Source organism: Pistacia vera, unplaced genomic scaffold (genome assembly GCF_008641045.1).
Source record: "Pistacia vera cultivar Batoury unplaced genomic scaffold, PisVer_v2 Contig350, whole genome shotgun sequence".
Lineage (NCBI taxonomy): Eukaryota > Viridiplantae > Streptophyta > Magnoliopsida > Sapindales > Anacardiaceae > Pistacia > Pistacia vera.
This window is the reverse complement of record NW_022196169.1, coordinates 389,736-403,620: the sequence shown is the minus strand read 5'-3', so window position 1 is coordinate 403,620 and position 13,885 is coordinate 389,736. Positions and strand designations below refer to the sequence as shown.

At 35.3% G+C, this 13,885-nt stretch overlaps 1 protein-coding gene across 1 annotated transcript; it reads right to left on the bottom strand.

Moving 5' to 3' along the window:
- Nucleotides 1–522: 522 nt before the first annotated feature.
- LOC116139428 (GPI mannosyltransferase 2) lies at nt 523–4,814 on the bottom strand. Its single transcript, XM_031425103.1, has 8 exons — nt 4,359–4,814; nt 3,772–3,877; nt 3,600–3,692; nt 3,095–3,290; nt 2,684–2,862; nt 1,937–2,187; nt 1,638–1,810; nt 523–1,090 (listed from the first exon to the last, which is right to left on the bottom strand). Exons 1-8 carry the CDS (start codon nt 4,681–4,683, stop codon nt 923–925), a joined length of 1,491 nt encoding a protein of 496 aa, XP_031280963.1. The 5' UTR covers nt 4,684–4,814; the 3' UTR covers nt 523–922.
- Between the last annotated feature and the right edge of the window lie 9,071 nt (nt 4,815–13,885).

The following is a 13,885-nucleotide window of genomic DNA, read 5'->3' as shown; positions in this document are numbered from 1 at the left end:
ACTAAAAGACTTATCGGCCTCCCCTCTTCAAAAACCCTATCAGTTTGGATCGAATTTGTTCTATATTTGTTGCCAGAATATAAATTTGAGAAGTAAAGTGGTATTTTAAAACTCTATGAGTGAGAAAGTGTAATTAAGACATTTTTTGGGTGAGAAAAAGTCCTTAACTCTTTATAAAAATAGATAAAAAAAAAATTGTTCATTACCAAAAAAAAAAAAAAAAAAAAAAAATTGAACTAATTATTAAGCCCCTTGATTAATATATTTAAATGGTTAAATCTTATCTCAATTGTGACATTTAAATTATGAATAAGGATAGTATGATAAACACTTCTCATAAACGCATCATGACACCTTACAAGTGGCTTGATTAAACAAGACCCATTGTTGGACAAACAGGACTCATATGAGCTGACCAATTACAAACTGACATACCGTATTTGTGAGAAAAGGTTAGTTAAACATGTTTGTCAGGATAGTATTATTCTTAAATTATGCATTAATTAAGCAAATAGCGTCCAAAATATCTTGATCATATAACTTTGTATCTGTAACATTACTCGCTTAAACAGTTAAATCACTCAGTTGCTCAATTGAAATTAATAAAGGGACACAAAATATTATACACATTCAAAGCTTTCACTGCCAAAAAAATGAATCAAAAGAATGAAAGATGACAAAACTAGGACCATTTTTTCTTCTTGGCTTGCTTCCTTCAGCCACCACTTCAAAATTTTTTACCAGGAAAGCAACCAGTGAGTTGCATTTGTGTTTTAGACGTAATCCTCTCGAAGAATTTTAGGGCAGCTCCCATGTTCAATAGTCTGTAGTCTGCCCGGGGGTGGCAAAAACAGGGAGAACTTGTTGGCAAGAGAGAAGTTCTCAGTTGGCACATCAAAAAGAGCTACCATTGAAGCTTTTATCAAGTAAAAGGGTAGAAGTTTGAAAAGAGTAAACTGCCAAGGAGGATGTAACCTGTACAATATGCCCAGATCAAATATCCCCATCTCTTACCTGTTCCAGGAGATACCATTAAATATGAAGCAAACCAGTAAAGCGAAGGGCTGGCTGACAAGAACCGCGTAGCAACCTGTCAATTTATAAAACATCAGAAATTTTGATACATAATAGCCATGTTTAACCATGTCTATGGCAAAACAGTAACAACCAAAGCAATTTTAACTAGCTCACTTCTAATTGATAATTGTTGTGGAAGAACCTTCCCATGCCACAAAAGTTTTGAGAATTTAGGAAGTCGTTCACTTTTCAAAAACCAAACAGTAGCATGTTCATTCTTAATATGGTAAGGTGAAACTATATTTTGTTTCACAAGCTTTTTCTTCTTTAAAGGGAATTGAGAATATAAAGAGCATTTAACCAACTACTTTGTTACTTCACAGTAACGAGTATAAGAATACATTAGTTGGCTGATAGCGATTTTTCTCCTACTTTAACATGAAAATCTGCACACTGTGTCTAACATTAAGTAATGCAGATTTAAATCCCTCCAATACAAAGCAATTGCTACCAGCAAATTCCTCATAAGGTTGACAATTTACGGAACAGAAATGAAATTTATAACCTTCTCATAAAGAAGAAAATGATAAGCCAATAAATGGACAAATGACAAGTCTCACCTGTACATGCATAACAAAAAACGCAGTGGCTACCATAAAACTCAATTGTAGAATAAATGGGAGAACGTAGACAGACAAATATCCTGAATTCACTGATGATCCATATTCTAGTGGAAGTACTGCAGGATTCCCTTCTCTATGAATTTGCTTTCTCTGTCTGAAATTCTGATTCCCTGCTCAAGATGGACAATTTGCTTAAAGAAAGTATCATTGTATTGCAATTGAAATGAAAAAAATAAAGACAGCTGTAAACACATCAACTAGTAAATCACAAGCCAATATCTGCTTGAAAGTAACACCTGTCTTAGAAGAGGGTTTCTCTGGAATGGTGGCACTTGCACTGTTTGATTGTGGGACTGTCTCTAAAGGAAAAGGCACAGGTGCAAAATCTTTTCCCTCTTTAAAAGCTTGAAATCCTAACAAGTAAACAAGCTTGGGCTGCGCCGTCACGTAATAGATAATTGAGCAAAGTGCCAAAGACAATATTGGTGATGCAAGAAGAAAGTTTGGCAGCTGTTTTAATTGGAAGTATTTCAAGAAACCTACTCCCCTGGCATCAAAGTGACCATCAACATAAGTAGAAAATCAACTTCTTTCATATATAAGAAAACAAATAGCAACATATGTGGTATTGGCAATATGGCCTGTAAGAAGAAAGTCCTAACATATACTGAAAGCTGGAAATGCAAAATCACTGAAACTGAGCAGATAATACAGCGCTCACCCTCTTCTGGATCAGAATCAACTCTTACATCCCATAAAAAAGGATTAAAGAAAAAAGAATCAAGCATGCTAGGAATCAGCTATTGATGATAAATATCAATGATGCTCCAAAAATACCACAACAAAAACATATTCTTAATATTTCCCTGAAGCAAGTATTCACAGGTAAAATGGTAACACATTAATCTATTAATACCAGTATGAAACCCAAAGTACAAGTATATATGATTGCTAAGTATAGCTTTTATCTAGAGCCATTAATACAAGAGAAAGGGATTAGGAGTTTAATAGATAGAAAACTGTTTTGAATAGTGAAAGATTACCAATAGTGGCTTTGAATAAAATTATAAAGCAAAGGTATTCTAGCTCTGCACCAAGGCCTCATTTCTTCTGGAGAACGGCCAAGACAGAGATTGTGGTAGCCGTATACTTGAAATGCAATGAACGGAATAAAGATACATACGCAACGTAATGCTCCACATATAAGAATCTGCATTGCCAACTGCCATCGAAAAAATAAATTACTAAAGAAATAATATCGTATTCTTAGATTGAATGCCTGTTATTCAACCCAAGATAGTAGGCAAAATGCATTGTCACATTGAATCAAACAACAAAATGAGATCAACTGCCAGGTGTTTGATACACGGGTTCTGACAAAACCACTTTTCTCCACAACTTTTTGTTATAAGCATCATAACCAAAACATGCCAAGAAGAAAATAAGATACTTACATAACCACGTTTTTTCACGAATAGAGCATCATAAGCCCAATACATGGTCTGAAAACAGAAATAGCCAGCATTAACCACTCCATTAGACCTTGCACAACTAGAGACAGCAAGGCAAATAACGGCAATATTGTTTGCACCAGACATTAAGTAGTACAATCCCCCAACTGAAAATAGAGCATATAAACTCTCTGAATATCTGCAATGCAGAAACAAGACAATTTTCAGATACAACTCATTTTGGACATCATATTTCTTTCCTTTTTCTACCAAGAAACTTCAACCTATCTTCAATAGCATCACAGTAAGCCCCAAACATTTGTCAACACCAATAAATAACACATATAACTACAGCTTATGAGTGTTGCATCACGTGCTAATCAAAAGCAGGATCTGAACTTAAAACTCATGCTATATTCAGTTTTTTATCACCATGTTCAGGCTTCTTTTTTCCTTTTTCTCTTTTCATTTCATCATTTTAGCATGGAAGCAAAGATGAGAACATTACATAGATGAATAAAATATGGAAGCTGGATTGAAGCAAAACAATATCGAAGCCCGCAATGCAACTTCAGGGTCCTTCAAGATCATAACTGAAAGCCTGTTAGAATCAGGAAGTAATTAAAACATAAATCATAAATTCTAAGCCAAAACCATCTTTCAAACTTAGAGTAATTTACCTGTAAAAGTAAACAGCAGCCAACAAGAAAGCAACATTACTAACAACATAACCAGATAGTGCCAACACTGCTCTGTATCCGAAAACACTGACCAAAGGTGCCAAAACTGTAACAAAACAACAATGTCATCCAACCCACCTAAGAAACAAATTTAAATACTACTATACCTACATGCAGATCCCGGTAACATTACAGGAATCAACTGTTTCAATAACTCAGGATTTTACCAGCGAAACATAAACTTTACACAGCATCATTGTGGTAACAACACTACACTACGGGCTGGCAACTTTAACAACACCATTATTAAATGTCACTACTTTCAAATATTAACTTCCCAGTAACGTTACCAACATGATTATTAAATGTCACTACTTTCAAACATTAACTGCCCAGTAACGTTAAAGGACTAGTACCCATCTCTGAACCAACAAGGGAAATGTCAGTATCATTACCGGGATCACCGTTTCAAGCAACACACAAAATCATTTTAGTACTGGGCACCAAAACATTAAATTCCCAAGTTTGAAACTTTATTACTGTGCGAAAGTAACTTAAACGAAACGAAAGAGACGGCATCCTTTTACCAGTGTGAGACAAGAGACGGATGCAAAGAGGTAGGAGGGGGAGGAAGGCGAAGGACTGTTCGTACTCGTAGCCACATTGGGCAATGCGGACGAAGTAGACGCTGTCCCAGACGACGCCGTTTTCGATGGCGGAACTGATTGGATTGTTTCTGGAGTGTTGCGGGGCCCCAGGATCGGCGAGGCAGTCGGGATTTAGAGAGGCGGAGGTGTCGTAGGGAGACAAAAGGGCGCGCCAAAGGATGGTTAGGGTCAAGAGGAGAAGTCTTGAGAGTGTTGCAAGCTTTAGGATTTGAGTTTCATGGTTGACTTTTACTGTTTTTGTCATTTTTTTATGAATTAGGGTTTGAGTTAGGGGATTGAATCGAAGAAGAAGAAACTAAAATGGAGTTTTTGGTTGTGTGAAGTCGAGGGTTCAGTTTGCGGGTTTGGTGTGAAACCGCTGGTTGATTTTGCGGGTTTATGTTTTGTGGAAATACTTTTACACCCCAAGGTTGTAAAATATAAGTGGCTCAATTTGATTTACATATTGGAAAACTAGAATAGTTTTCCCAAAAAAGTTAACACAAAATTTGTGTTTGTTTCACCTATTTTCAAAATAGTTTTTTAAATTATTCAATTTCCTTTAATCCTCCTAAATTTATTAATTTAATTAAACAATCCCTATGAAGAATTTTAAAAATTGACAAAAACACCCCAACAACCCAAATTTACGAGATTCCGACCACCACTGCCGAAAGCTGGTCAGAATCTGGTGTAATGGCACACTATCGGTTGAATATGGCCAGTAGTGCGTCGATCTAGCCTTTTCCGACCAGATTCACGTTGGATTTGACCAAAAAATGCCAGATCTACGGCTAAAGATCTGGCCATCAACGACCAGATCTTTGGCAGTAGACAGTCGTCAATGACAGCCAAGATATGGTCGTCGTTGACCATCAACCTTTGGCCGTCGTTGACAACCAAATGTGGTCAAATCTGGCTGCGATGGCCAGATCTAGCCGTAAATCTAGCCTTTTTCGATCAGATCCACGATGGATTTGGCTGGAAAAGGCCATATCGGCGCACGACCGACAAGATCGAGCCGGTCATACGCCGATACGGCAACTCCGGCCACCCTTCGACAGTGGTGGCCGCCTATCCGTATTTATGAGTGGATTGGAGGTATTTTTGTTAACTTTGAATATTTTATTATAGGGGTGTTTAGTAAATAAATAAATATAAGGGGTATTTATGTTAATTTTCAAAATTCTACATCGTAATACCTATCCAATTTAACTTTTTTCAAAAGATTATTCTAAAAACTACCCAATAATAAACCAAACGGAGCCTAAATCTCTCTTAAAGGGTTAATCCTGGTTCACAATGAAGTGATGAATTAATGGAAAATGTTGAAGTGATTATGGATCGAAAATCTTGAAAAAAAAATGTAAGAAAAACAACTAAAGAATTCCTAAATATTGTTGGTCATCGTTTCGTTGCAAGTTAATTGACTCTATCTCACTAATAGAATATAACGATAATCATAAACGATTTACTTACGGCGGACAATAAATTGGTTAACAATGTCATCGGCACTATAAAACTCAAGGTCCGTCGATTTATAAATTTAATATTATAGTGAGCTAGTTCAGTAATTTTACAATTTAATGACTTGTTCAGATGTATCAAGGCAATACCCATATGAAAAGTGAAAACTATATCCTTGTGATAATTTGATTTGATTGGATTGATAATGTTAATTAGTTTATAAAGTCTCAAATTAACCCAATTGCAAATATCACTAAAGCCTCTTTCTCCCTTTCTCCCAATAAATGCATGCAAATTACTCTAAAATGTCAACTTTATCCCTAAGGTTGTGTTTGGTTCGGGGTGATATAAGATTAATAATGTAATCTTTGTTTAATTTTTAAGATTCCCTCGTAATTTTTTATTACAAATAGTGTTTACTGTTGGTAATATTGAGGGTAATCAGATTACATTCCCAAGGGATGTTAATATAAGATTACCGAGATAATCTTAATTTTGATATTATTTTGTCCTTAATCTTTTATCATTTCGGACATATTTGCCCTCATATGTCTACCACATAATAATTACCCCAGACCCCCTACATTTGAGAATTTAGCTAAAACAACTCAGCCACAAAAAAGTTTAAAAGTTAACAAAATACCCTCAGTCACCCAAGATCACCGCCGACCGCTAGCCACTACCGCTGGCCGCCAGCAAAAGTGATCCCGTTGGTCTTACGCCGGTAAGGATGTTTTCGACCATGGATTTGTGATCTATGGCCGAAAACGACCAAATCTGGCAGTTTCACGGCCAAAGATGTGGGCGTGAAACGGCCATTATCACGACCAGATCTAGCCGTTTTTGGCCATGGATCTCGGATTAGGCCTTAACGACGTATGACCAGTTAGATCCAGCTGATCATGCACCATTATAGCGACTATCGGCAGTGGTGGCTGGTTGCCGACAGTGGCTTGGGGTGGATGGGGGTGATTTTGCTATAATTTAAAGTTTTATATGGCTGAGGTATTTTAGCAAAATTTCAAATATAGGGGTTAAAAGAAATAATTTAAAAAATAATAGAATAATATTATTATATTATTAATTTTATTGGAGGGTAATTTAGTAATCTACATAACATACCCATTCATTTTTTCTTAACCAAACATATTATTATAACATACCCACTAATTAATTTCAACAAACTAAACACATTTCTCTAAAGATTCTCTAATAATCTATCTTTCCAGTAATACAACATTCTCCAATAATACAACATTTTTTGAACTAAATGCAAGGTGAATTACATTGCAATAGGAAAAATATAATAAAAGATGTCATAACTTTTACTAGTTAAAAGTATTATCATGTGGCATTTAAGGGCAATACTACACTTACCAATCAAGCTACTGATTTTTACATACCGACTCACCTGCCCAATTACCCAAATCTCAAAATTTAACTCAATTCACATGAGTCAGTATGTCAAATCGGTAGTTTAATCGGTAACTCAAGCATTATTGGACATTTAATATGGCACAGATACTGCCATGCATGAATCCAATATTAAAAGTTGTACCAATATAACCTACCATAATATATAACATTTAATTTAAAGTTGTACCAATATTAAAAGTAGAGGACCCCATCTATTCCAATAGTTTAAAAACATTTTTTTATCAGCAATTCAGTATTCCAATAATCCTGATTTTAAACCTCTCTTAAGTTTTGTGTTAAGTGATTTAATTACGTTAAGCATAGAAATCGCAAGAATTTAACGATGTCGTGAACCAATTTAGGTTTGGGTTTCTCTTTTATTTGGTGGGATTTGCTTCCTCCTAAAATTGTTTTTTTTTTCTTGGTAACCGGGAGTGTCCAGACCAGCTTACATGCACCTCGACTAATCCTACCCAGAAGTTAACAATTAGGTAAACCTTCTAGTGATCACCCCTATTAGCAACCGAGTAAAATTGAACTCAAGATATCTTGAGTAATACACCCAAGAACAGTGTTTTGAAACCTGACCGGAGGTGTCACCCAACCAAGGGGCCAAGTCTTGTGTTGATCAGTCCCGATTAAACCGACGGTCTAACTGATGATCCAGCAATTTGAAATCTTGCAAACACACCCCTAAGAATCTTAGCAGTCCCTAAAAGTTTGAAATCTAGCAAATACACCCCTATAATCTGACCCAAATTTGATTTTTCCAACCAAATTCTGGCTAATTTCGATGTCCAAAATTCAATTCGACACCACCACCTAAACCACCATCCTCTTGTCTACAAAACCCTTCTAACCCCGAAACTTGGTAGCCCCCCGTTCGTCGGTCGTGACTCACGAATATCACCACGATTGAGTTGATTTTTTTGGCCAAATTCCGGCTGATTTTGACGTCCAAAATTCAATTCGATACCACCACATGAACCACCGTCCTCCCATCTACAAAACCCCTCTAACCCCGAAACTTGGTAGCCCCCTGTTTGCCGGTCATGACTCGCGAACACTGCTGTGATTGGGTTAATTTTTTCGAAATCTGGCTAATTTTGACGTCCAAAATTCAATCCGATATCACCACCTGAACCACCGACCTCTACTCTACAAAACCGATCCAACCTTGGCACTTGGTAGTCCCCCATTAGTCAGTCGTGACTTGTGCATTGGGTTGATTTTTCTGGCCAAATTCCGGTTGATTTCGGCATCCAAAATTCAATTCGACACCATCCCTTGGACCATCGGCCTTTATTCTACAAAACCCTCATTCGCTGACGGTCAGATTAGGGATTTTGTAAATAGTTAAAAATGGTAACCTGAACTGGAGAGGGTGTCGATCACCGGTTCAGTCACATTTTCAAAACACTGTCCAAGATTCCCTATCGCTCCACCCGACCACCTAGGGGTGATTCCTTCTCAAACTATTACCTTAGTTAGAAATGATTTTTTGGGTTTTTGAAATTTACTTTTCTTGTTCAATATAAATATAGATGATCAGAACAAAATTTAGAGGTGATATAAATTCATTAGTTAATACAAGTGATACGATACTCCCGTTATATTTTAAATTTTTTTTTTTTCTCTCTTTTTATATTATTTCTCTACATATTGATCACTTTCATTGAAGAAAAACAAATAATATTAAATTAAAATTTATTATTACATTTAATTTTTTTTTCTCAATAGTAAATTGAAAAACACTTTTACTTTGACCCAACATTAGTTAAAATGAACGAGAAAGGGATTGAGATATAACAAAGAGAAAATGAACCCTAAAGGGAGAACAATGAGCAATTAATATAACATAATTTTATCATCTAGATTCAAGAGTAGTTGGCCCCAAAAGAGTATTACTTATCATATTGTAGCATTTAAAGCTTTAATTTCCACCTGATCTTAAGCATAGATCCCAAAAGGAATTCATTATATCTAGGAAATATATTGTTATTTTTCTGGAAAAATCTTTGGTCCAATAGACAGATGAATGTAGTAAATGAGAGGACGACACATCAACACACGTTTTATATATTGTATGTATAGTCATTTTTTTAATTTTTTTTGGGTCGGAGTATCCGGGCAAGTTTGTGCGCACCTCAACTAATCCCCGAGTCCATTATATGTGTAGTGGTTTTCATTGGTCATTTATATGTATTTCTCTATATAACCAAATAGTTTTTTTATTATTTTATTTTTGAAAGCACTAAATGTAAGGGTGTTCAAAAGAGGTTAACAGAACTAGTTAACCGCTTTCTTGAACCTAACCGGTTTTTTGGTTCAGGAAAATTCGTAAACCAAAACCGAACCAATTAACCTCTTTGAAAAAACTGATTAACCGATTTTGAACCGGTTTTCCCCTTAAATTGGATTAAACTTATATCCATTGACCATAATTAATAATACATAAAAAAAAATTGATACAAATAAAAGTCCGTGATGAAACGTCCATAATAAAACAACAAAATAAGTCTCAATGGAAAACAACAAAAGAAATTGTGCAAATACAACTCCACAAGTGGAAAACGGATACCAACATTAAGTCAGTACGAGTAGCTCTCCCAATTTCTGCCCAAATAAAAATTAAATGTTAGAAGTTTATAAAAATTAAATCATTTTTTTTAATTGCCTACAATAACAGTTAAAGAAATCAAACATCAATTAAATGTTGCAAAACCTTCAATCATCAAGATGAATACGAGTAGTATGTCCCATTGCCAAAGACACAAATTATATAAAAAATAGGTCATATAAAAAATGGTTAAATTCAAAATAAAGTCACTAAATCCAACAAAGACAACATAATAACTAATATTTGAAACTAAAACAAAAAATTTACCTGACTCAAGCTTTGATATCTCTTCAAAGCTCTCCTCAATCATGAATGGTTCACGTGTAGCCCGTATCCAATCTTGTGTACAAATAAGAGTCTCCACCATCTTAGGAGTGAGGAAGCTACGAAATGGATCTAATACATGACCCCTAGTGCTAAACGCCGACTCAGATGCAACAGTAGAAACCGACATAGCCATTACCTCTCATGCTATCGAAGAGAGAACTAGATATCTATTTGAATTGACCTTCCACCAACTCAAGATATCAAACATCTTGTCCTTGTGATGTTGCTCACATTCATCCTCTAAATATTTATCCATCTCAGATTTGGTCACCAAAACTTCCTGTCAAACCATTGCCTCATCGTACATACAATACATTAATTCTTTAGGATCAACATTTACATTTTTAACATTAACCTGGCTTGCTTGTTGAGATTATTGACTAGATTGCCCACTAGGAGAAACATAAATGAGCTTGTATCGGTCAAATAAAGAGTAAAAAGTTGTATGCACTTTTGTCTTCAAAAGTTCAGCATTAACATCATCATAGGAATTACTAATAACCCAATTCACATATCCTAACTTGAATCTAGGATCCAACACCACTGCAATGAGTAACATTAAGTTGATGTTATCAATATTTGACCAATATTTGTCATGTTTTCCCTTCATTCTCCTAGCCATAGTACTTAAGCCAACATCATTACTTCTACACCATGTTGAAATCTTCATTCCAATGGCAAAGATCTCGAGCATGTATGCATTACTGGTAACAAAAAGTAAGCCCGACACACGTAGAGTAGCATCATAAAAAACTTTCAAAAAAGGTAACAAGTAATGGACATACTCCCAATCACTAGGCGTAGGCAAAGGCCTTGACTGTTCGCCTCAAGTAAGTTCATCTCTATACTTAACGTCTTGGATTTCCATCAACTCAAATGCTTTCTGAAATTTTAAAGCCACATCCAACATTAAGTACGTAGAGTTGCCCCTTGTTTCTACATCAAGAACCAAAAGATTTTGTTCAATCTTCTCTTGCTCTACACACTCCTTAAACCTTTGTAACCCCGTTGGAGAAGACCTCACATACCTCACTATAGAGCAAATTCTAAAAATTGAGTCCTCCATGTCTTTTAAACTCTTTTTTTATAGTAAGACTCAATATATGTGCACAACATCTTATATGCAGAAAGTCACCATTCAAAACACCTCCCTTCCAATTTTCTAATTGATTCTGGAGATATCTTATTCCAACATCATTAGAACTTGAATTGTTCACGGTAACGGTGAAAACCTTAGAAATGCCCCAATTGAGCAAACATCTCTCAATTGCCTTGCTAATCAATAAACATTTGTGACTAGCAATTGGACAAAAGTTTAAGATTGTTTTGTGTAATTTCTAATCATCATCAATGAAGTGAGCCATCAAACATATATAGGTTTTGGCAAGATGTCCATGTATCCATGGTAAGACTTACTCTTTGACTAAACTCACTAAAAAGGGCCTTCAACTTATTTCTCTCCTCAACATAAATATTAAAACAATCTCTAGCCACAGTAACATGAGAGGGAACTTGAAATAGAGGTTGTGCATCCTTCATCATATCACAGAACCCCTCATGCTCTACATGCTTAAAGGGCAACTCATCACAATGATCATTCTAGCTAGAGACCGTCTAAGCTTATCTGGATTGAATTTCCAAGCTGTAAGCAAAGATTGTGTGACGGTGGCAACAGTACCGCTTGATTGGTCATGTGATTGTGTCTGTTGAAAAACTAAGATCCTTTGTTTCTTATCCATCACATTCAAATGATACTTTTTATATCGACTTAAGTGATTCCGTAAACAACTAGTACCAATTTTACTTGGACATGCAAGCACATTCCCACAATAATCACACGTTGTTGTCCTATCATCCATATTCTCACAAGGATTTACAGTAAAGTGATCGTACATATCAGAAGTATTCTTTCGAGTATTAGAACTTACACGTTTGGAGACTCATGGTGGTCATGGTCGTGGATCCATAGAAGGCTATATGGGGCTACCAATGAGTTTGGAGTTGGATTTCTACTAGTCGGTGTCTTAGGACTCTCATCAGTATTAGAATGGTCAATGGCCATGGGATTGGATTTGGACATATGCAACATCAACACGAAGCATATGTGAAAATGATTTATTAAACAACACTAAGCTGTAAAGTTAAAGAGGAATTTATACGTAATTAACATGATTAATCTTTATTATGTAGCACCTTCAAATGAACATGTATAGCTAATAATCAAAAGATTTAATTTAGACATTATAAAAGATATAATTTAGACATTATGGTGAGTGAACTACCATAATGATTTTTCTCTGAAAAAGCAATGATATAATGCTTCAAGTGAAGATAAACTTCCTCATTTTAATTGATTAAAACTCTTATCTCTACCTTAAAACATCTTTAAAAGAGTATACTGTTGTCCTAAAACATTCTCAAGGAAATGAGGGATGACTATTTATCACAAAGATGTTACTTGTGCACAAATATGCGTCTTTAAGATGCTAATTAGCATAAACATATTATATAATGACCATTTATAAGTGTGCATCATTGCATAAGGTATATACCTGGATACTACCCATTACTCTAAACAAGGATAAATGACAAAGTTAATGGTTGTGTCATATAAATTCGCAATCATTTTTCCCTCTAATTAACCTTGATGTTAATGTCTTCATTCTTCAGCCTTGACGTAATTAGTTCTCCTCCTCCATATATAATTTTTATTAAGCATATTATTGGTCAAATAAAATTTATAATTGGTATCATGCTTGAGTAGAACATAACTTAAATGGTTTTCCATCCGCATCAATTGCCACAACCACTATAATGATAACTGTAGGAGGATGGTTTTCAACATAGTCCTTCAACTACCATTATACAGAGTCGAGCATATTACTTCCAGATGTCTAGGCTCTAGTATCTCTTTGAATTTTTTTTAAATAAAAAAAAAAAAAAGCAAAATCGATAAAAGTTCAGATAGAGTAATTGTGACAGGAGAAGAGATACCTGATCGTTTGTGTGATGAATTTGGAGAGAAGACGAAGTTGAAGAAGATTAGGGACGGAGCTGCTCTTGTTGCTGGCAAATCAAAGTTGCTCTTGCTTGCTGGAAAACTGGAGAGACTGGTGTGACGAAAATGAAGCTGATATTGTGATGAAGTGGTCAAGTAGAGAATTGTTATTACAGCAGTGGTTACGTTTGAAGGTGAATATTGTGATATAAAAGAGTCTCTGTTTTGCAGTTTAGTCTATGCTCTACAGTTTTTGTTTTGTTAGTTCTGTACTCTGCAGTTTCTGTTTTGTTAGTTCTGTAGAACCTGGGGTGTAGTTGTAATATTGTAAAAGATGTCTTGGGTTATTTTGTAAATTCTGAAGAGTTGTGTAAACGGTGCGTTTTAGTGTACACCATGCTTATAAGTGTATCACGCGTACTTTCAAACAATTAAGGAAAAACACTTTACCAAAAGCAAAAATCTGTTACAGCAACTTACACTTTTCTAGTTAAAAGTATTATATGTGGCATTAAGGGCAATACTACACTTACCATCAAGCTACTGATTTTACATACCGTCACCTGCCCAATTACCCAATTCAAAATTTAACTCAATTCACAAGTCAGTATGTCAAATCGGTGTTTCATCGTAACTCAA